Here is a 22,184-nt window from a genome sequence, read left to right on the forward strand (position 1 = left end):
GCCTTCAGCCATTTCTTGATATCACGCGGAGTGAATCAGATTGGCTGAAGTCTGGCATCTGTGATGCTGGGGACTTCAGGAGGAGACCGCGATGGATCATTCACTCGGCACTTCTGGCTGAAGATGGATGCAAATGTTTTAGCCTTGTCTTTTGCACTGATGTGCTGGGCTCTCCCATCGTTGAGGATGGGGATATTTGTGGAGCCTCCTCCCCCTGTCAGTTGTTTAATTGTCCACCACCATTCATGACTGGATGTGGCCACACTGCAGAGCTTAGATCTGATCCGTTAGTTGTGGAATTTCTTAGCCCTGTTTATTGCATGCTGCTTCTGCTGTTTGGCATGCAAGTAGTCTTGTGTTGTAGCTTCACCAGGCTGACACCTGATTTTTAGGTATGCTTCGTGCTGTTCCTGGCATGCCCTCCTGCACTCTTCAATGAATATATGTAAAGACATGCTGCGTGGATTTAACTAAATGGGTTTGGCAGCATGAGGAAGGTGGGCACCCAGATATGCTATGACACAGCACCAATGGAGTTTGAGGCTACTGGAGTCTTGAAAATGGGGAGCTCTCCCACTGGCCTCACAAACCACTGGGGTCAGTGCTGGAGGGCGCAATTCCCACATAACAACATACAGCAAAGGAGGACAAAGAAACTAATAAAGGCAGAATAGAATATGAATGTAAACTAGCAAGAAATATAAAAATGGACTGTAAAAGTTTCTGTAGGTACGTAAAAGGGAAACGTTTGGCTAAGACAAATGTGGGTCCATTACAGGCAGAGTCAGGAGAATTTATAATAGGAAATAGAGAAATGGCAGAGAAGCTAAATGATTACTTTGTGTCTGTCTTCACTGAGGAAGGTACAAGAAACATCCCAGAATTAGAGATCCAAGGGATTAGGGGGAGTGAGGAATTGAAGGAAATTAGTATTAGTAAGAAGGTTGTATTGGAGCAATTAATGGGGCTGAAGGTTGATAAGTCTCCAGGACCTGATATTCTACATCCCAGAGTGTTGAAAGAGGTAGCTGTGGAGATCGTGGATGCATTGGTGATCATCTTCCAAAATTCTATAGATTCTGGAGCGGTTCCTGCCGATTGGAAGGTCGCAAATGTCACCCCACTATTTAAGAAGGGAGGGAGAGAGAAAATGGAACTACAGACCTGTTGGCCTTCCATCAGTCATTGGGAAAATGCTAGAATCTATTCTAAAGGATGTGATAAATAGACACTTGGATAATAATGATCCGATTGGGCATAGTCAACATGGACTTATGAAAAGGAAATCATGTTTGACGAACCTGTTGGAGTTTTTTGAGGATGTTACTAACAGAATTGATAAAGGGGAGGCGGTGGAAGTGATATTCTTGGATTTTCAGAAGGCTTTTGATAAAGTCCCCCACAGGAGGTTGGTTAGCAAAATTAAAGCACATGGGATAGGAGGTAATATACTGGCATGGATTAAGGATTGGTTAACAGGCAGAAAGCAGAGAGTAGGAATAAACAGGTCATTCTCGCTTGGGCAGGCTGTTACTAGTGGGGTACCGTAGGGATCAGTGCTTGGGCCCCAGCTGTTCACAATAAATATCAATGATTTGGATGTGGGAACCAAATGTAGTATTTCCAAGTCCACGGATGACACAAAACTAGGTGGGAATGTGTGTTGTGAGGAAGATGCAAAGCGGCTTTGAGGGGATTTGGACAGACTTAGTGAATGGGCAAGAATGTGACAGATGGAATGTAATTTGGAAAAATGTGAGATTATCCACTTTGGTAGGAGGAATAGACGTGCAGAGTATTTCTTAAATGGTAAGAGATTAGAAAGTGTAGATGTACAAAGTGACCTGGGTGTCCTTGTCAATAAGACACTGAAAGTTAACATGCAGGTGTAGCAAGCAATTAAGAAGGCTAATGGTCTGTTGGCTTCTATCGCAAGAGGATTTGAGAACAGGAGTAGTGAAGTCTTGCTTCAATTGTACAGAACCTTGCTAAGACTGCACCTGGAGTACTGTGCGCAGTTTTGGTCCCCTTACCTTAGGAAGGGTATTATTGCCATAGAGGGAGTGCAACGAAGGTTTATCAGACTTGTTCCTGGGATGGCAGGACTGTCCTATGAAGAGAGATTGGGGAAACTGGGCCTGTATTCTCTGGAGTTTTGAAGAGTGAGAGGTGATCTCATTGAAACCTACAAATACTTAAAGGGATAGACAGGGTAGATGCAGCTAAGATGTTTCCCCTGGTTGGGGAGTCTAGAACCAGAGGACACTATTTCAAAATAAGGGGGAGGTCACTTAGGACAGAGACGAGGAGAAATTTTTCACAGAGAGTTGTGAATCTTTGAAATTCTCTACCCCAGAGGGCTGTGGAAGCTTAGTCATTGAGTATGTTTAAATTAGAGATTGACAGATTTCCAAATACCAGTGACATAATGGGATATGAGGATAGTGTGGGGAAAAAGGCATTGAACTGGAAGATCAGCCATGATTGCACTGAATGGTGGGGCAGGCTTGATGGGCTGAATGGCCCACTCCTGCTCCTATGTAACCACCAGGATTGTGGTCCATGGTCCCATAATCATCTTTTCTCAAGCTCACAAGCATCCCCTCCTGTGTATCTTTAAATATTTTCAATGTTTGCAGAGCGTTTTTCTGTCCTATTTTATTTACCAGTTTAACATTCTTAGTTTTCCTTGCAGTTAGGAAAAATAAAATGTAGGTACCCTATTTCGGGATCAGTGACTTTTGTAATTGCAAGTATGTGTATAACAGATGTACATTTGAAGGTGTCTGCAGTTTTGACAAAAGAGCAGGTAGTTGTGAGTATGTGTAACATTTAGAGTAGGAGATAATGTGTGTGTGACATATCTGGAGTGTATCTTCGTTTGGTATCTGGGATAGAGGGCACTGCAGTAGTATATATAAATGCAGCCTTGCTTTCATTTGACTCATCACCTTGTTTGTTGTCAGTACTATACCTGAACTGAGGAAACAGTGCGAAGTGCGAAGAGCTAAGATACATAGTGCAGGACACCACAAAATAGAAGCAAAAGCATCTTTCAAAATATATCAGAAACGTACCTGAGTAGTTCACATCTGTTGGGGTCTTGCTCATCATAAATAGTTTTCTTGAGGATTCTGCTTAAATGCAGTGGGAGCCAACACATAGCAAAGATAACCACCAGACAGAAGACTGTTTTAGCCACTTCACGTCGCTGAGAAAAGTTGAGGAACTGTGTGAACGTTTCTCCATAAATATTAAGTCTATTGCTCTAACCGAATAGCTCAGATCATTTTGTAAAATTATGCTGGAATTTGAGCAAAGAGCCATGAAATAAATATAAAATGTTTCTTCATATGGAAGGGAAAACACAATTTACAGTCCCAGTCACTCTACATGTTATCATGGCCACCCTAAGCACATCTTTGTATGAGGAAATGTTGTGGGAATGTGTGAGGTAGAGCTTAGAGAGGAGGAATTTTATTGCATTGGCTTAATCTTTTTACTTAGTTGCACAGTTGGACCTGTTTCCACAATGTTCTTGGTTTTAGGGCGGCGCAGTGGTTAGCACCGCAGCCTCACAGCTCCAGGGACCCGGGTTCGATTCTGGGTACTGCCTGTGTGGAGTTTGCAAGTTCTCCCTGTGACCGCGTGGGTTTTCGCCGGGTGCTCCGGTTTCTTCCCACAGCCAAAGACTTGCAGGTGATAGGTAAATTGGCCATTATAAATTGCCCCTAGTGTAGGCAGGTGGTAGGGAATATGGGATTACTGTAGGGTTAGTATAAATGGGTGGTTGTTGGTCGGCACCGACTCGGTGGGCCGAAGGGCCTGTTTCAGTGCTGTATCTCTAAATAAATAAAAATAGCTGGTGATTGAGGATGATTCTGGGATAGTACAAATAATTGTCTCCTCCCTTCCATTAGGCTCATCACCTTGTTTGTGCTATGCCTGATGAAACTACTGCTTGATGGAAACTAGCTATTACTGAAATTCAAAGCAAATCTCTAACCACGTGGTGTATTACATTGAAGGGTGGCCAAAGAAAGCTGAAGATCCTGGTGTAGACTGCGTCATATTAAAATTGAACAACAGTTTGCAGACTATAAACTTGTCAAGATTTTGAGATTTTATTTTCAGAATGCCAACTTACTTTTCTATAGTCTGGGTAGTTTTTATTTGTATTTTGGTGTATCTAAGTGTTGCAGATGTCTTACCTGTTTTATATGATCATTGAGAGCGATTTGCATCCCATTTCTCCTGCTTAGCATCTCACAGGTCATGAGAGTGTAGAATATACCGGTGCAAGCCAGAGGCAGACAGAAGTAAAAGGCAAACAGCCACCAATCCTTCGCATTCTTATAGAACTGTACAAAAAAAAGTCACAATAGTATGAGCTTATAAGCGACAAATAACAGCTACCTAAATTCTCCACTAAGCACAATCCATAATTTAGCACAGATTACTTTTAAACTGAAGAAAATAGAAAATGGAAATCTAATTTTGAATGAAACCCTCATACAGTCCACCGTATGGTAATTTTTATTGGAAATGAGTTTGGAATTGCATGGTCCTTTTCAGATGAACAAATGTATGTAGAATAGTAAATAACACTAGCTCCATCCTTACTGAGGAATATCAGGATTTCGTTAGAGGTATTTCAAGATTCAGAGAGGTTATTTTACTCAACTTTTATATTGGTTTAATAAAAGGCTTAATAAAAGACGAAATACTAACTAACGTAAGAAGAAGCAGAACCTGATCCTAACCAGGGAAGAAGGAAATCAAATACAACAGTAAGCTAAAATAAAAGCAAAATACTGCAGATGCTGAAAATCTGAAATAAAAACAAGAAATGCTGGAAATACTCAGCAGGTCTGGCAGCATCTGTGGAGAGGGAAGCAGAGTTAACATTTCAGGTCAGTGACGTTTCATCAGACTAGTAAAGGTTAGAAATGTAATAGGTTTTAAGCAAATAAAGTGGGGGTGGGTGGGGCAAGAGATAACAAAACAGAAGGTATTGATAGGACAGGGTCACAAAGAATAACTGACATGAAGGTCATGGAGCAAAGGCAAACGGTATGTTAATAGTGTGCTGAAAGACAAAGCAGTAGTGCAGAGAGGGTGTTAATGGACAGGAAAATGAACAGCCCTGGCCCAAAGCAGAAACTTGAAAAAAAAAGTGGGCAGGCACATGGTAACAAAAAATGAATAATGCAACAAACTAAAACAAATAAAAAGAAAAAATAAATACAAATAAAAATGGGGGCTTGTCACGCTCTGAAATTATTGAACTCAATGTTCAGTCTGGCAGGCTACAGCCTGCCAGATTGGTAAATGAGATGCTGTTCCTCGAGCTTGTGTTGATGTTCACTGGAATGCTGCTGCCAGCCCAGGACAGATAACACCTTCCCTTTTGTTATCTCTTGCCCCACCCCTGCTTTATTTGCTTAAAACCTATTGCATTTCTAACCTTGCCAGTTCTGATGAAAGGTCACTGACCTGAAACTCTGCTTCTCTCTCCACAGACCTGCTGAGTATTTCCAGCATTTTTTATTTTTATTACAATAGTAAGCCATCTGGATTGAAAGTGCATTTGTGCACTCCCTCCCATACTGTCTAAATCAGGCTTGTGTTTTAATTACTTCTTCATTTCCAGATTGAAGCAAGATTCAGTATGTCCTTGGAGTTGGATTGGAGTTGGGTTTGGACACGCCACAAAGATTCTGCAATAAGTTGCAATAAAAACTACATCCCAAATGGAGCTTTGTTCAAAATACTTGCTTTTATACAGGGCATTTTACAACCACAGGATGTCAATGAAGTACTTTTTGAAATGTTGTTGTTGTTGTTATGGGAAAGGTGGCAGCCATTTTGCACAAAGTGAGGTCCCACAATCTCTAACCCAATCCATTTGGCAGATAAGAGGCAGTCTTGCAATATGCCAATGAGGCTCTGCCGTTAACATCCACAGGGCCTCCATGTCCCTGGCTTTGCCATGTTCTTTAGTCCATTTCAGCCTCCCAAGCTCCTGGTTACTATTGGGGCACTTGTGGCTGGGGTCAGAGCTGTGTTACAATTATCTCTTTTTCAGGACCTGGATTCAGAACTTCTCCATTCTCTCCCCCATCCCATGCCCAGAGCAAGCTGTATTATAATGCAGGCAACTGACTAAGTAGTCTAAGTATTCACATTGGATTGTCATTTCCAAATTTTTAATTGTCTTGTCCTTCTTGACCCACTTTATTTAAAGTCAATATATAGGTTTGTAAGAATTTTACATTGACACATACCTCCATGAATACTGATGGCTTGGTTAGGTGGAGCAGACACACTTTCAGTTCTTCTCCCCGATATTTAATTGAGAACATATCAAACCCTATAGCTTCCGGAATTGCTAAAACAATGGAGATTATCCAAATGGCTGTCACTTCCACTGCTTTCCTCAAAGGAATCCCAATCCCCTGGATTCGGCTCCAAGAGGCCACAGCTCGGTACCTGCAAGAAACATAAGAGGCAAAAAGCTTCTCATTAAAAGATTTTCAGTTTGAGAAATGTGTTCACAAAGATGGTGATGATGCTCAGTGTTTTAGTGACAGACCTGCTCCCTCATGATCATTTCAGCACAACAGAATGCCCTAATAATTAGTGCCAACCTAGTAGATGCCATTAACGGGATTTTAAAAACATACTAGTTGCTTTCCCATTGTGCTGCTCATGGACAAAATAATTGCGTCTTCGAGTAACTGTAAGGCTGATTTCTTAATGTAGCATTTGGGGTGTGGCTCCATCTGGCAGCAAACAAACACCACAGAATTGGGTGGGTAGACCTCTGTGTACTTGGTGCTGAACTTCCAATTCTGTAGGAGGAAAAGCTTGGTAGTCTTTCAGGCAGCATGTCTAGTATACGCTGATCTTGTGCTACTAGAGGATTTTACCTGCAAAGTGCTCACTGTTCTGTTAGCCTCAGCTCTTGATTTGCTGAATATCTGTAGAGAACAGGTGCTTCTGCTTTTCAGAGAAAAGAGCCCTAACCTGTTCGCTCTTTCCTGATAGATACATCCTGACAATTTTGAAAACATCCTTGCAAATCTTTTCTGTATTTTCATGTAACCTGGAGACCAGAACTGCACACAGTACTGTGTGTGTGATCTCACCAAGCGTCTGTATGAATTTAACATTAGCTTCCTGCTTCTGGGTCATGAGATGACTATCAATAGTGTCAGCACCTTAACGTCTGTGTTAGCTGGCTGCTTCCTTCTGCTACATGTCTCTTCTGCCATCCTCTGAGGTGGTTATCACCCAGACCGACCAAGTCTTCATCTGTCTTTCTTCCTACCAATCCCCAAGTACTAGCTGCCTCTCATGGATGATCTGGGACATGCATGGGGCTAAAGATTTTGCCCACAACAACAACTTACATTTATATCGCACCTTTAAGCTCCCAAGCCGTTTCACAGGAGCATGTAAAGCAAAATTTGACACTGAGTCATAAGAGGTGATATTAGAACAGAGGGCTAAAAATTTGGTCAAAGATGTTTTAATAAGGACTGTGTTAAAAGGAGGAAAGGGGTAAAGGGGCAGAGAGCTTTAGAGAGGGAATGCCAGAGCTTAGGGATTTGTTAGCAGAAGGCATAGCCACCAATGGTGGAGCAATTAAAATGAGGGATGTGCAAGAGGCCAGAATTAGAGGATTGCAGATATCTGAGGATTGTGGGTTTGGTGGAGATAAGGAGGGACGAAGCCATGGAGGGATTTGAAAACCAGAATTTTGAGATTGAGTCATTGCTTGATCGGGTGCCAGTGTTGGTCAGTGAGCATAGGTAATGGGTGAACAGGAATTGGTGCGAGTAAGGGCACGGGCAGAAGAATTTTGGCTGACCTCAAGCTTATGGAGAGTACAGTGTGGGAGACTGGCCAGCAGTGGGTTTGAATAGTCAAGTCGACCGGTAGCAAAGGCATGGATGAGGGTTTCAGCAGCAGATGAGCTGAGGCAGGGGTGAAGTTGGGTGATGTAACAGAGATGGAAATTGGTGGTGGTAGTAATGGCATGGAGATGTGGTTGAGTAGCTCATCTAGTGTCAAATATGACACCAAGGTTGCGAAGAGGCTGGTTTAGCCTCAGACAGTTGCCAGGGAGAGGGGTGGAGGCAGTAGATAGGAAATGGAGTTTGTGGTGGAAACTGATGCCATCGGCTTCGTACTTCCCAATATTTAATTGGAGGAAATTACTGGGTCTTATCAATAGTACCACAAAAGAGCATGAAGTTTGCCATCAAGGTGGTCTCATGCCAATCCCTTAGTTGGACAGACCATATGTTAGAGCCTCCTGTAAGTTGGAGCCCAGTGTTTCAATAATAGTAGGACCTCTGTTCATAGGAATGCCCTGGACCAAAAAGTGGGACTAATCCAATCTGGTCAATTACTGTCCAATCAGTATACTCTCAATCATCATGGAAGATGGTGTTGTCAGTGCTAGTAAGTGGAACTTACTTACCAATGCCTGCAGCAATGCTTAGTTTAGGTTCTGCCAGGACCACTCGGCTCCAGATCTCATTGCAGCCTTAGTCCAAACATGGACAAAAGAGCTGAATTCCAGAGGTAAGATGGCAGTGACTGCCCTTGACATCAAGGCAGCATTTGCCGAGCATGGCATCAATGAGCCCTAGCAAAATTGAAGTCAGCAGGCATTTGGGTGCAGGAGGAGAACTCTTCATTAGCTGGCGTTATATTCAGAACAAAGGAGGATGGTAGTGGTTGTTGGAGGCCAGACATCTCAGCCCCAGGACATCACTGCAGGAGTTCCTCAGGTCAGTGACCTACGTCTTCAGCTGCTTCATCAATGACCTGCCCTCGATCGGAAGGTTAAAACTATGGATGTTTGCCGATGATCACACAGCGTTCAGTACCATTTGTGACTCCTCAGATAATAGTCATAGAGTCGTACAGCATAGAAACAGGCCCTTCGGCCCACCACGTCCATGCCGACCATAATGCCTATCTATGCTAATCCCACCTGCCTGCATTAATTCCATATCCCTCTATGCCTTGCTCATTCAAGTACCTGTCCAGATGCTTCTTAAATGTTGCTACTGTTCTTACATCCAGCACCTCCTCAGGCAGCTCATTCCAGATACCAACTATTCTTTGCATGAAAAGTTTACCCCTTTGATCCCCTTTAAACCTCCTCCGTCTCACCTTAAATCTATGCCCTCTAGTTTTAATCACCCCTACCATGGGAAACAGACTCTGGCTATCTACCCTATCTATGCCTCTAATAATTTTATATACCTCTACCATGTCCCCTCTCAGCCTCCTTTGCTCCAGGGAAGCAGTCTATATCCACATGAAGGACAACATTCAGGCTTGGGTTGATAAATGGCAAGTATCATTTCTGTCACACAAATACCAGCCGATAACCATCTCCAACAAGAGAAAGTTTAATCACCTCTGCTTGATAGTCAACACCTTTACCATTGCTCAATCCCTCACTATCAACAGTCTGGGGGTTAACGTTGGTCAGAAACTTATCTGGACCAGCTGCATAAATACTGTGGCTATAAATGCAGGTCAGAGGCTGGGTATTCTGTGGTAACTCACTTCCTGACTGCCCAAAGCCTGTCTACCATCTACAAGGCACAAGGTGTGTGATGGAACACTCTCCACTTGTCTAGATGAGCGTAGCTCCAACAACATTCAAGAAGCTTGCTCCCATCCACGACAAAACACCCTGCCTGATTCGTGCTCCATCCACACTGGCGCACAGTGGCAGCAGCGTGTACCGTCCACAAGGTGCACTGTAGCAACTCGCGAAGGCTTCTTTGACAGTACCTCCCAAACCTGCGACCTCTGACCCTTACCACCTAGAAGACCAAGGACAGCAGACACATGGGAATACCAGCATGCCCACATTCCTCTCCAAGTCACACACCATCCTGACTTGAAAATATATTGCTGTTCCTTCATCGTCGCTGGGTCAAAATCTTGGAGCTCCCTACCTAGCAGCTCTGTGGGAGTACCTTCACCACACAGACTGCAGTGGTTCAGGAAGGCGACTTACCATCATCTCAAGGGTAATTAGGGATTGAGAATAAATGCTGACCTTGCCAGTGAGGCCCACATCTCATGAATGAATTTAAAAAATTCTCAAGGGGTTGTGTCAAAATGCTCGGAGATACAAAGCCTGGAGCTTTTGGCAAGAATTTAGAGCGAACGTCGCGGGTCTCAGTGGTGGTACTGGAAGCAGGTGCCATTGCCACATGAGCGAAATGTGGCTGGCCAATTAAGGAAGGGGAGGTGTGGGGTCTGTGCAATTGAACACCAGAGGCAGGAAACAAGACTCTGATGGTGGCGTCATCTGACTCAACAATGATGTCACTTTAAGATCAATGTGCAAGACACAAATCACTGTGTTTTTATAGTGTATGAAATGCTTTCATGCATAATACAACACCTACTAATAAGTTATGACATTTCATGATCAAACCAGCTCACAGTCAGGAGGTCAGTTCAGATCCTTCATCCATACTTAGAAAAGATATCTGCTCATCTTCCAGTGGCTTGTTATGAATTGCAAATTTAGTCTTCATTACCTTTCCCAAAGTGAATAATGCACTTTGGAACATAGTGTTATTTTGCAAATGTGACTGGAATATTGGGATAATGTGCGCAAAGATACATTTACAGCATCAGTGAAAATCATGCAATATCCTTTTCTGTCATTATGTTTTCAGAGAACTAAGCTAGAGAGGGTGCAGAAAAGATTCACAAGGATGTTGCCTGGTTTGGAGGGCTTGAGTTATAAAGAGAGATTGGCTAGGCTGGGTCTGTTTCTCCTGGAGCGAAGGAGGCTGAGAGGGGACATGATAGAGGTATATAAAATTATGAGAGGCATAGATAGGGTAGATAGCCAGAGTCTGTTTCCTATGGTAGGGGTGATTAAAACTAGAGGGCATAGATTTAAGGTGAGAGGGAGGAGGTTCAAAGGGGATCCAAGGGGTAAATTTTTCACACAAAGAATATTGGGTATCTGGAATAAGCTGCCAGAGGAGGTGGTGGAGGCAGAAACAGTAGCAACATTTAAGAGGCATCTGGACAGGTACTTGAATGAGCAAGGCACAGAGGGATATGGAATTAATGCAGGCAGGTGGGATTAGCATAGGCATTATGGTTGGCATGGACGCGGTGGGCTGAAGGGCCTGCTTCTATGCTGTACGACTCTATGACTCTAACTTTATAAAGAATGGATAGTATGCCGTCTACAAAGAAAATTTATGACATTTGGTTGCAAGAAATTACAAGTAAGCCTGGCATTGAGTTTAAGCATGGGCGCTTTATCTTATTGATGTTGACTCTATGAGGTGGACCAACAGCTTGGGACCTTTGGTAATGAGCCCAGGGGCTGACTAAGGCTATCAATTATAGTATACTCAGTGAAAATACTTAAATATTTTGCCCCAATACCAATCAGACAGTATCAATATCTGGAGTTAAGGGAGGCTACTTAATCCAGGTATAGGTTTTGTCATTATATTATCTTTTTGGCAATAGCTGTTATTCATGTTGACAGCTGGCTATTTAATTTAATTTAGTAATAAACTGTTGAAACCTGTGATCATCACAGTAATAACTTTTTCTTCCACTAGTCAATTAAACAAGGTGAAAATAAAACAGTGCCTGACAGCTTTTTTTACCTGTCAATGCTCAGTGCGCACAGACTGAGGACTGTGATACCAACGGATGCCTTCTGGACAAATGGTACAAGCTTACATACTTCAACTCCAAAAGGCCAGTCTACAGCCAGTAGCTATTTAAAACAAAAGAAAAATAAATTGAATGCTATTATGATATTAGAAGCATGTTATAATGGAAAAATATATTCACATATTTTAATGATGAATAAGCAGTCATAAATGCATGAAAAGCTTTGCCCCATTATATTCAAGACACAGCCTGTGGCACCATGACGATTTCTGAATTATATAGCTTCATTCCCACAATTTACAACATTCTCAGTCTTGGATGAATTGTCATAGTGAAGAACTGCTCCCACAGGTTAGATGGAAGGACGATCGGATGATAAATTACCCAAGATAAATATTGCACATAGGTCGTTAGTGATCATCCTCCAGCTTCTCTATTGCAAACCGTCTTCTTAAACCCTTAAATCTTCCACCACTTGCCCCACCAAGACTGTCGCAGTGGCGGTGTGGTGCTTACCACCAGATCACACCTTGACCTGAACCCCTATTCCTGTGGCACTTTCTCCTTCTTTGAGCATCTCTCCTTGTTCCACCCCCTCACCTCTCTTTTAAAATCATCGTTCTCTTCCCCCCCCCCCCACCCCCACCAAGTGCGATAAAAATTTTATCACCAAGATATCTGCACTGATTTCCTCCCTCAGTCTCTGCACTCAACGACTTCTCATCGTCAGTGGTTTCAATCTCCATCTCAACTCATCATGTTCTCTCTCCTCTGAGTTCACTGCCCTCTTATCCTCCCTAAATCATTCCCTGAATGTAAACTCCCCAATCGATATTTATGGCTACCTCCTCGAGCTTGCCATTTCATGCGGTCTTGCTACTCCTATCGTATCAATTACAGATAAGACCATCTCTGATCACTTCTTTGTATCGCTCACTACACACACCCCTCTTCCACGCCCCAACCCTACCTCATTCTGTATCCATCCCTGGGAAAAAAACTATCCCCAATTCACTTACAACTGCACTTTTAAAATCTCATCTATCTAGCCTTTGGCCTCCCGTTTACTACCACATTTCTGCAGCTACTGATTTGCTCAGCCGCATCATTACCTCCACCTTCGATACTCCAGTCCTCAATAAAAAGATCTGTCTCTCTCACTCTAGCTGTTTCCCCCAGTACAGACCTCATCTCCGCTCTAAATCCAAGGGAGGCAGTCTTAAAAGGATAAGGCAAACAACTGGTTTAGCCCTCCTTTGCCAGATCTGGTTGGACCACTTAGAACGCTATCGGGTCCTGCTCTCGTCTGCTAAAACTGCTCACTATTTTAGGAGCATCTTGGAATGCAAAATTAACCTCCGGCTTCTCTTTACTGCAAACCGTCTTCTTAAACCCCTCTCCCCTGTCTCCTCCACTCTCACCTCCAAACATAAGCGCGAGAAGCTCATAGACTTCTTTCTCACTAAGATGGAGACCATCCGTTAAGCTGCCTCTGTCACGTCCCTCCCTTCCAATAGCCTAAGTGGCCAAACTTCCTATAATGCTCCCCTTTGCCCTAGCCCTGAACTCGCATCTTTCTCTAGTTTCTCTTATTTGGAGTTCCCACTAGGAAGTTGTCAATATGTGAGGTATATCCATGAGCAGGATTTTATATATTTAATCTATAAGGAAAATTCTCCAAATAGTTAAGATGTCTACGGAGGAGGTCCTCTTATCCCAGGAGGATATTCTGCTCACATACCATGGATTGGCGACAATCTGCCAGTTCCTAACAGCACTGTTGGTGTACCTACACCCCAAGAACTGCAATGGTTCAAGAAGGCAGCTCGCTACCACCTTCTCAAGGGTAATTAGGGATGGGCAATAAATGCTGGCCTAGCCAGCGATGCCCACATCCCACGAACGACTAAAAAAAAGTTCAGCAGATGAAATTGTTCACCAGTTTATATGACTTGCGAGTGATTTGATGTAACTATACAAATATAAAAAATTGGTAGCAACTGGAAATATTGCATTCTCTAAAATTATTTAATGTTGTTTCAATTTTAATAGCTGTTTTTCAACATATAATCCATTTGACAAGACATGGGTCCTTGTGACTGTTTAGTCACATCTTTACATTTCAGTTTCAAAATTTTTCTTTTATGTTTTTCATATGAACTATCCTATCTGCAGTACTTTCTGCAGAAACTTATCAACTCAATGATACACACTCAAATGGGTAAAGTGAGTACTCAGGGAAACAGCTCGGACTTGGTGTTGATCATGTTACAGTTACTTTGTCATCTTAAAGGGGAAATAATATTTTTTATGTTAAGCAGTGGAGATAGTAGATCCTAATAAAAGGAAAAGTATATAATTGACATGAATCTTGTTTGTTCCATTCATTTTTATATCCTGGGCATCAGAAAAGACTAATTGTAGGTGGTTTAAACATCAACCCTGGGGCACGAGGACATAGTTTATGAGCTCCACAGCTTGGAATTTGGGTTCAGCCTAGTTCTCAAACTAAACAAAATTCTATTCTCAACCATACCCCAACATTATAGGACTGAAATGAGTAGATATTATTGGTTCTAGTAATGTGTAGATTTTAGGAGGAAGGGAATACTGAGGAAATTAAGGAATTTACTGAAAGAGAATGAATTGCAGTAGGATATGGTTTGACGAGTCTATTTTCAACATAGCGAGGATGCATTTGCCATTGCATTTGTCAATGTACTTGGAACATAGGTATAAAGGAGAGAAAATATAAAGGGATATTGATAAAACAGAGAAAGACAAAAAAGTTTGTCTGTGTTTAGGAATGGGGAAAGGGCATTCTTATCTCAGTGTTGCACCATAGAGACTTTATTAACAAAGACTCTAGATGCTCTTCAGAGGGAGCATTATTCTAGCTTTGCTAATATTGTGAAGAACAGCTGACAAAATCCTCTGGAATAGCTTAATCATCAGAATGATGACTTTTACTAGTTCTTTCATTAACCAGAATGTCTTGATAAATCAAGTAAGATTTGAGATCGAAGATATATTTAGAAGCAAAAGAGTAGGGTCTTAGAGGCAAAAACATGGTTGAAATGAAGAATCTTTAGTAGGCGTTTGAAAGCCCAGGGAGGTGACAAGGTATTAGGTGAAGGAGTTCTGGAAGATGGAGGTATAGTTGCTGAAGGAGGGAAGCAGAAGGAGTGGGATAGGCGGAGTAACTTAGTGACAGAGGGTGCGGACAGGAATGTACAACTGGAAGAGATTTCTGAGTAATTGTGGTTAGGGTCGTGGGAAGACTTGAAGGTGAGAACAGAAATTTTAAACTGCTTTAAAATAAAAGCAAAATACCGCAGATGCTGGAAATCTGAAATAAAAGCAAGCAATGCTGGAAATACTCAGCAGGTCTGGCAGCATCTGTGGAGAGAGAAGCAGCGTTAACATTTCAGATCAGTGTTCTGATGAAGGGTCACTGACCTGAAACGTTAACTCTGCTTCTCTCTCCACAGATGTTGCCAGACCTGCTGAGTATTTCCAGCATTTCTTGTTTTTATTTTAAAATGCTTTCTCTGGGGCATGGAGAGCCAATGGAAGATGAGAACATATATCTGTTTAGAATGTGTAGAGCCATGAATTTTGGCATTCTGATGATTTATGTTTCATGGATGTGGAAGCAGGGAGGTTGGCAAGGACAGAACTGGAGAAATCAAATCTCTAGGTGATAAAGGTGTGGAGTAGATTTTTGACAACATCAGAGATAGGCAGTCAATACTTTGGAAATGAAAAAGCGTTTTGGGAAAGAGATGGGATTTGGGGGAGGAAGTTGGATTTTATAATCAAGAAGAGCATTATGTTTCTGTATCTGTGAGCCCAGCTTGAGCTGTGAAGGAGAGAGGCATGTAGGTTCATGTGGAAACTGAAGGGTACAACTTCCATTCTGCTGCCATTTAGTTGAAGGAAATTTTAGTACATCCAAATCTTCATATTGCATGGACAATTGGAGAGATTGACAACAGTCTGAGGGGCATAGAGGAAGTGGAACTGAGCGTTACGAACACATGTGTAGAAGCTGATCCCATGCCACTGAATATTGTCACCAAGGGTGGCAAGTAAATAATAATGAGAAGGGGACTCAGGATGGAACACCATAGAATTAAAGTCAGCATAGAGGGAGAAGCCATTGGAAACAATGCATGGTGAGACTTGTAGGAGTGAAATCCTTAATACATAGCCTTACAACCATACAATGATTCTATTTCATCAATAATATCCACATATATGTTCATTGTTAGTGTCAATGTGAAACATTGAGTATTAACTATGGCTGACTCCACAGATACATAAGCAACTAACTCTAATGAACCAATGGATTCTGTTTGGTCTGTGAAATTATGGGTTGAATGATCTTTGCACATTCTATTGGCCTTAGTTCAGCTAGTTTGAAGCCCAGCATAATTCCACTGTGATTTGACTTATGTTGCAGTTCTCACCATTTCATGGAGATGTGCTGATTTTTCTTCCAAGTGGTATTTCATATATTTAACCGAGTTGCTTTGCAGAATGGTTTTTGTTATGGCTCCTGTTTTCGCAATGTACAACATTGTATTTTATGTAGATAACTTTCCTGCTTTCGTTTACTCCAGGTCGATGTTTTAGAGCCTGATTCTGCTCCCTGATCAAGCCTAATTCCTTTCCCTAAAAGATGCTTATTTTTCCTTCTTAATGAAGCAGGACTATTCTTTCCAAAAGATCCTAGTTCTTCTTTCCTAATAAAAATAATCTTTCTCTTCTCCTGATATAACCTGATACTTTTTTCAACTAAGTCCACCTGTTCTATCAGATTTGATCCTTCTCCTCCTCCAAAGAGTCTAATTCTTCCTCCGTAAAGAGCCTAATCCTTCTTAACATCAAATTATTTTATATCTATTGCACTTGAACATTTCCCCCCTCCACAATAAAGTCTGGCTCTTGTAAAAATCCGAGTCAATTTCCTTTCCTCCCACAGAGCAGCTTGGCATTTTGCTAATAGAACCTGATCATTCCAGGTCTACTCAGCCTTCTCTGCCCAATAAAGTCTGGTCTTCTCATGGTAAAGCTTGTTTATTCTCCCTACCCATCAAAGAGCCATGCATTTTCTCTATAGAGCCTATTTGCTCCTTCTCTGATATCTATTGTACCTTGTATATAGTAATTGGGATGTCTATCAGGATGTAGAGCAGATCTCCCAGGGCAAGGCTGGCGATCAAGACATTCGGTCCATTTCTCATACATTTGTTCTTGTAGATGATTCGGAGCAGTGTGGAATTTCCAATGATTCCCACCACGAAGATCATGCAGGAGACCACAGAATTGATGTATTTGAAAGCATGTCGTATTTCTGTCTGTTTAATGCACATAGGAGGAGATGAAGACCCAGTTGCTTTATCTGAGGGGATAGCAGTATTCTGATATCCATCCGTATATGGCAGCAGAGCTTTAGGTCTTGATGGGCTTGGAGTAGGAATTCTGTTTGCTTTTAAATTTTCTGTAATTAAGTTCCTACTGGAACTGTTTTTGGAAGATGCTCCTTGCCCATAAGTAATGACAACCTGACAGGTTATTAGAAGAGCGAGAAACATCACAGTGTTCGCTACAGCCATTTGGTGATTGGGATCAGGCACCGATTCACAAGTAACTGGTAGATTTGTGCTTGAATGACAATGATGAACTATTCTTCAGCAAGAAACTAAATAAATGAAGAACAAAGAACAAAAATAAGATCTCACAAAAAAATACAATTGACTTTCTTACTTCACCTTCAACTTATATTTTTTGGAAAAATCTGAAGCTGGAATGTTTCTGCTGTGGCACTTTTACTGGCTTATCTTTTTTATTTTAATGACAATTTTTTTTTAGAACAGTGTATCTCCAAATAATCACAGGTGCACTTGTGGGCTTATACCATAAATGGTACAGGATCAGTTCACTTAAAATATGAGATTTTGCACTTCTTTGGCATTCATTTTATGTTTTCCAATAATTATGATTCTATTTTGTGAAATGTTGGTGATGAACATCTGCTGATAAAGTTTCAGAAGGTTTTCTAACTGATGGTGATGGTAGCAGCCTAACGCCATCACACACTGCAGCGGTCAAATGAATTTCCAGACACACACAGAATTTGAAGAGGATCAGCTCACAATTGTTCACTACAAAAGTTTATAAGTTCATCCTCTGAACTGTGGACTTCGAAATTCAATTGCAAGGCACTCCTGACCAAACACATTTTTCACATCCCATTATTAATAATGAATTAAATGTAGGCCTTGCTTTGTCTTTTGGCTCAGCGTCTGAAATACAACATGTACTGGCCCAGTGTTATTGCCATTCAGTTTCTTGGTGCACTTTGCTTTCATGCTCTATTGCATTTTCCTCTTAACATTTTGTGCCAACAATAAATTTTGCTTTGCATTATTGACACTAATGAGTAAATTAAGAATGTACTTTTCATTTAAGTACTTGCAGTGTTTTCTTGTTAAGAAAGAATTTTCATTTAAGTAGCACCTTTCACAACTTCTAGATGACCCTTTGTTGGATGACAAAGTCAAGCTAAAGTTCCTTTTCTCTTAAATGAAAACATTTCTGTCACACCCTTCACATTCACCCCTAATAGTAAGGAAAGGAAAGAAGTTGCATGATAGCACCCATCAGGGCCTCCAGATGCCCCAAAGCACTTTACAGCCAATGAAATACATTTGAAGTGTAGTCATTGTTGTAATGTAGAGAAAATGGCAGCCAATTTGCACACAGCAAGGTCCCATAAACAGTAATGACATAACAACCAAATAATCTGACTTTAGTCAGATTGGTTGAAGGACAATTATTGGGACACTAGGTGAACTCCACTGCTCTTCTTTGAATAATGCCATGGGATCTTTTATGTTCACCTGATGGAGTTTTAGTTTGTCTCACCTCCGACAGCGCAGCTCTCCCAGTCAACATAGATTATGTGCTCAGGTCCTGGAGTGGATCTTGAATCTATGACCTTCTGATTCATTAGTAAAAGCACTAGCCACTAAGCCAAGGCTGGCTCCTTCAAATTTTGTTTATGGACCAATTGGTTTTGAAAGGAAACACTCTCCTACAACACACCATTAACATATTGTTTGCCTTTGCTCCATGACCTTCTGGTCAGCTATTCTGTGACCTTGTCCTATCTACCCCATCTCCTTTGTTATCTCTTGTCCCATCCCCACTTTACTTGCTTAAAACCTTTCACATTTCTAATATTTGACAGTTCTGAAGAAGGGTCACTGACCTGAAACGTTAACTCTGCTTCTCTCTCCACAGATGCTGCCAGACCTGCTGAGTATTTCCAGCATTTCTTGTTTTTATTTAAGGTTTCCAGCAGTATTTTGCTTTTATTTTACTCTCCTACATCTAATAGTTGATGCATGGACATGGACAAAGGAGTGCTTAATAAACAATAAAAAGGTAATTGGCAAAAGAACCAGGGCTGATGTGAGGGAAAACAATTTGTGCAACGAGTTGTAATAACAGATTCAATAGTAACTTTCAAAATGGAATTGAATAAATACTTGAAGTGGAAAATTGTTTGTGTTATAAGGAAAGAGCAGGTGAGTATGACTAATTGGATAGTTCTATCAAAGAGCCAGCACGGATATGATGAGCTGAATGGCTTCCTTCTCTGCTGTAGCATTCTATGAATATATTCTATTCTATGAATAACCTTTATAATCTTAGGTTTGAGCAAATTTTATAGAATCTTCACCCCATATTATTTTGGACTTGATAAAATTTGACTGCCTTATGACACATTTGCTTTAAGGAATATTCATTGCATAGATAGAAATACTGGGCCATTCCCAGATTGTTTGAAATCAGGTGTTACCTGCTGTTTTTACCCTAGTTATTTTTGCTATTCACTTATTAAGAATTCATTAAGCCCTATCTGGATTGACGTGCTTGGTATAGTATTATAAGACATTGAGCTAAAAATGTGTCTGTCCTGTCTTTTTGGGTGCAGGAATACTGCACATATCTTGGAGGCAAGTATAAAGTTGGGATCTGCATGTGGTGAGTTATCCAGGCACGAGTGTCCTGAAGAAGGGTCTCTGACCTGAAACGTTAACTCTACTTCTCTCTCCACAGATGCTGAGTATTTCCAGAGTTTCTTGTTTTTATTTCAGATTTCCAGCATCCGCAGTATTTTGCTTTTATTTATAGGAGTGTGCTGTAATCAGGCCACGGGGGAAGGTGTTTTGTTTGCCAGCTCACCTTGAGCAGAATGCATCATGTTATATCACTCTAACCAGTGTTATGACCAGGTGAGAAGGGGTGTAGGGGTTCCCTCTCAGTCTTTGCCTGGTTTAACCATAACAGGGTTTAATTTTACAAACACCGTATTTTTAGCTCCCCCTCAGTGAATCGTTATTCACTTCTCCAATTGTAAGGCAAAGAAATCAGAGAGGTTTTCTTAGATCTAAACAAGAAAGGTGGAAGTTTATTAATCTTAAACTCTAATCCAGTTAACGACTACGAATATCTGATGCGACCACGCTAGCATGCATATGTGATAAACACACACGCAGATAGAGACAGAAAAAGTAGAAAAGAATAAAGGGGAAAAGTTTGAGGCAATATCAGGATTATAATAACAGTCCTTTAAGTTCAATGTGGTGTCTTTGGCTGCCAGTGAGTCCTGCTATTCGTTGGGGCCCAGTTCACTCTTCAACTTATTTCGATGTCAGAGTCTTTTCTCTCTTGAGGTTTACATGGGTCCAGTGGCTTGGGAGAAAGCGAGAGAGAGACAGCCAGGAGAGAGGCTTCCTTGTTTCAGCTTCAGTTGCAAACTGCCTTCTGTTTCTTTCTGTGTGGCACAATTCAAAATTCCAAGTTGACCAGTAGGTTAGTCATTTGGTCAACTGGCTTAACCACTCCTGTGTTTGTGGATTTCAAAGCTCTTGTTGGGGGAGGGCGGGGGCTCGGGGTAGTGCTGTCTCTTACCGACAAGTTGTGGAACCATTGCTCAGACCAATCTCTGTTAATTGAATCAGTGAGCAATTCTTTTGGCTCTCCAATCACTGTCTCTTAGTATGAAAATGTTTTTCCAGCCAAGTGTCTGGTGATCTTCAAACAAGTCATTTCTTCAGTCCAGCAACAGTTTAAAATCAATGTTCATATGACAAAATTAATATGCCTCATTCTTGGCAGGTGGGGGTCTTCATGACAGCAGCATGTACCATGGAGTCATTTGACTCATTATATCTCTGCAACCTTGTACACAAAAGTTATCTATTCTGATGTAATTATTGTTTTAAATATGTTCTTATTTCCCAATCCATGAGCATGAATATACTTCTTTATTGTACCAACCAATTTGTGTGTGAAAATTGAAAGTGAACAACTTAAAATCAGAAACCTGCATTGTGCATGGGACTGCAGGTAGAAAAGAACATTAGAAGGACAGCTGAGATTCTGGGGTTTACATATAGGAGCCATGAATACAAGAACAGGTAGGAGATAATGAGCCTTTTATTCTATAAGAATTTATCTAATTGTGTTCAAAGTGGAATTGACTGAGCCTCAACTGCCACTTGTGTCAATTATTACAGATCCAAAAATTGGCTTTGGGGTTTCCTGCCAGGAACTTCCACACTGATCCCAGAGAACTTTCCATGGTCATGGGGAGGTTTCCAAATTTGCTTAGGCCACTAGGAGGTGCATCTGGGCACCCATCATACCAGGAATGCCAGAACGTTCACCGAATTGTGTCTGGTCTGTTCGGGGTTGGTGCCAGGTCACTCATTGCAAAATGTTTTGTCTCTTTTATAAGAAGATGGCTTAAATAGAATTTTAAAATTGCTCATGACATTTTCAGGAGTCCAGGCCACAATCTTGGCCTGAATAACTCCCTGGTGGGCCCCACCTCTGCCAGTTGTTGGAGATATACAATTGGTTTAACCATGCGTACCTCTGCTGACGCTAAAGCAAATCCTAGTGAAGACTCAGGACACTGGAGCTCCCTTCCAACCATCCCCATCCACTTACTTTAATAGGATAAGCAGAGGCCCCTCCCTCAACAGGTCAACTTGGAAGATTCACTGAACTTGGACACTTAGGGACACAATTTTAACAGTCAAGAACGGGTGAGTTTGAGTCAGATGCGATGTTAAAACATTAAGAATCTGAATCCCAACCCCAACCCCACTGTAAGCAGGATCAAGGTTGGGCAACCAATCTGCTCCCAGGAGGCAGGTTGGAAATTTAAATATTATAATGAAGCTGTGTGTCTCATATTTAAATTTAACCCTGGACTGCTGATTTTTCCAGCCTTGGGAAGCCCAATGGCTAAAGGGAGGTGAGGACTGCTGGATTCAGCGGGGGTGGGGGGGCGGTGGGTGGGGGGGGGGGGAAGTACTTTCAGACACCTTACCAAATTCTTCCGATCTCCACGAGGCCTCTGAGCTCCCCTAACCCTGACCTCCAACCTCCCCTCTGATCCT

At 41.6% G+C, this 22,184-nt stretch overlaps 1 protein-coding gene across 1 annotated transcript in view; it reads right to left on the reverse strand.

Annotated features, from left to right (window-relative positions):
- Positions 1 to 22,184, reverse strand: part of LOC137377689 (endothelin receptor type B-like) — a 36,707-nt gene that overhangs the window by 6,907 nt on the left and 7,616 nt on the right. Inside the window, exons 2-6 of the mRNA XM_068047608.1 lie at positions 16,857 to 17,404; positions 11,688 to 11,800; positions 6,288 to 6,492; positions 4,212 to 4,361; positions 3,078 to 3,211 (exon numbers count right to left, since the gene is read on the reverse strand). Of these exons, the coding sequence (XP_067903709.1) occupies positions 3,078 to 3,211; positions 4,212 to 4,361; positions 6,288 to 6,492; positions 11,688 to 11,800; positions 16,857 to 17,318 (1,064 nt within the window). The 5' untranslated portion in view covers positions 17,319 to 17,404. The remainder of the gene's footprint in view (positions 1 to 3,077; positions 3,212 to 4,211; positions 4,362 to 6,287; positions 6,493 to 11,687; positions 11,801 to 16,856; positions 17,405 to 22,184) is intronic.

This window comes from Heterodontus francisci, chromosome 15, assembly GCF_036365525.1.
Source record: "Heterodontus francisci isolate sHetFra1 chromosome 15, sHetFra1.hap1, whole genome shotgun sequence".
In the NCBI taxonomy this organism is placed as follows: Eukaryota; Metazoa; Chordata; class Chondrichthyes; order Heterodontiformes; family Heterodontidae; genus Heterodontus; species Heterodontus francisci.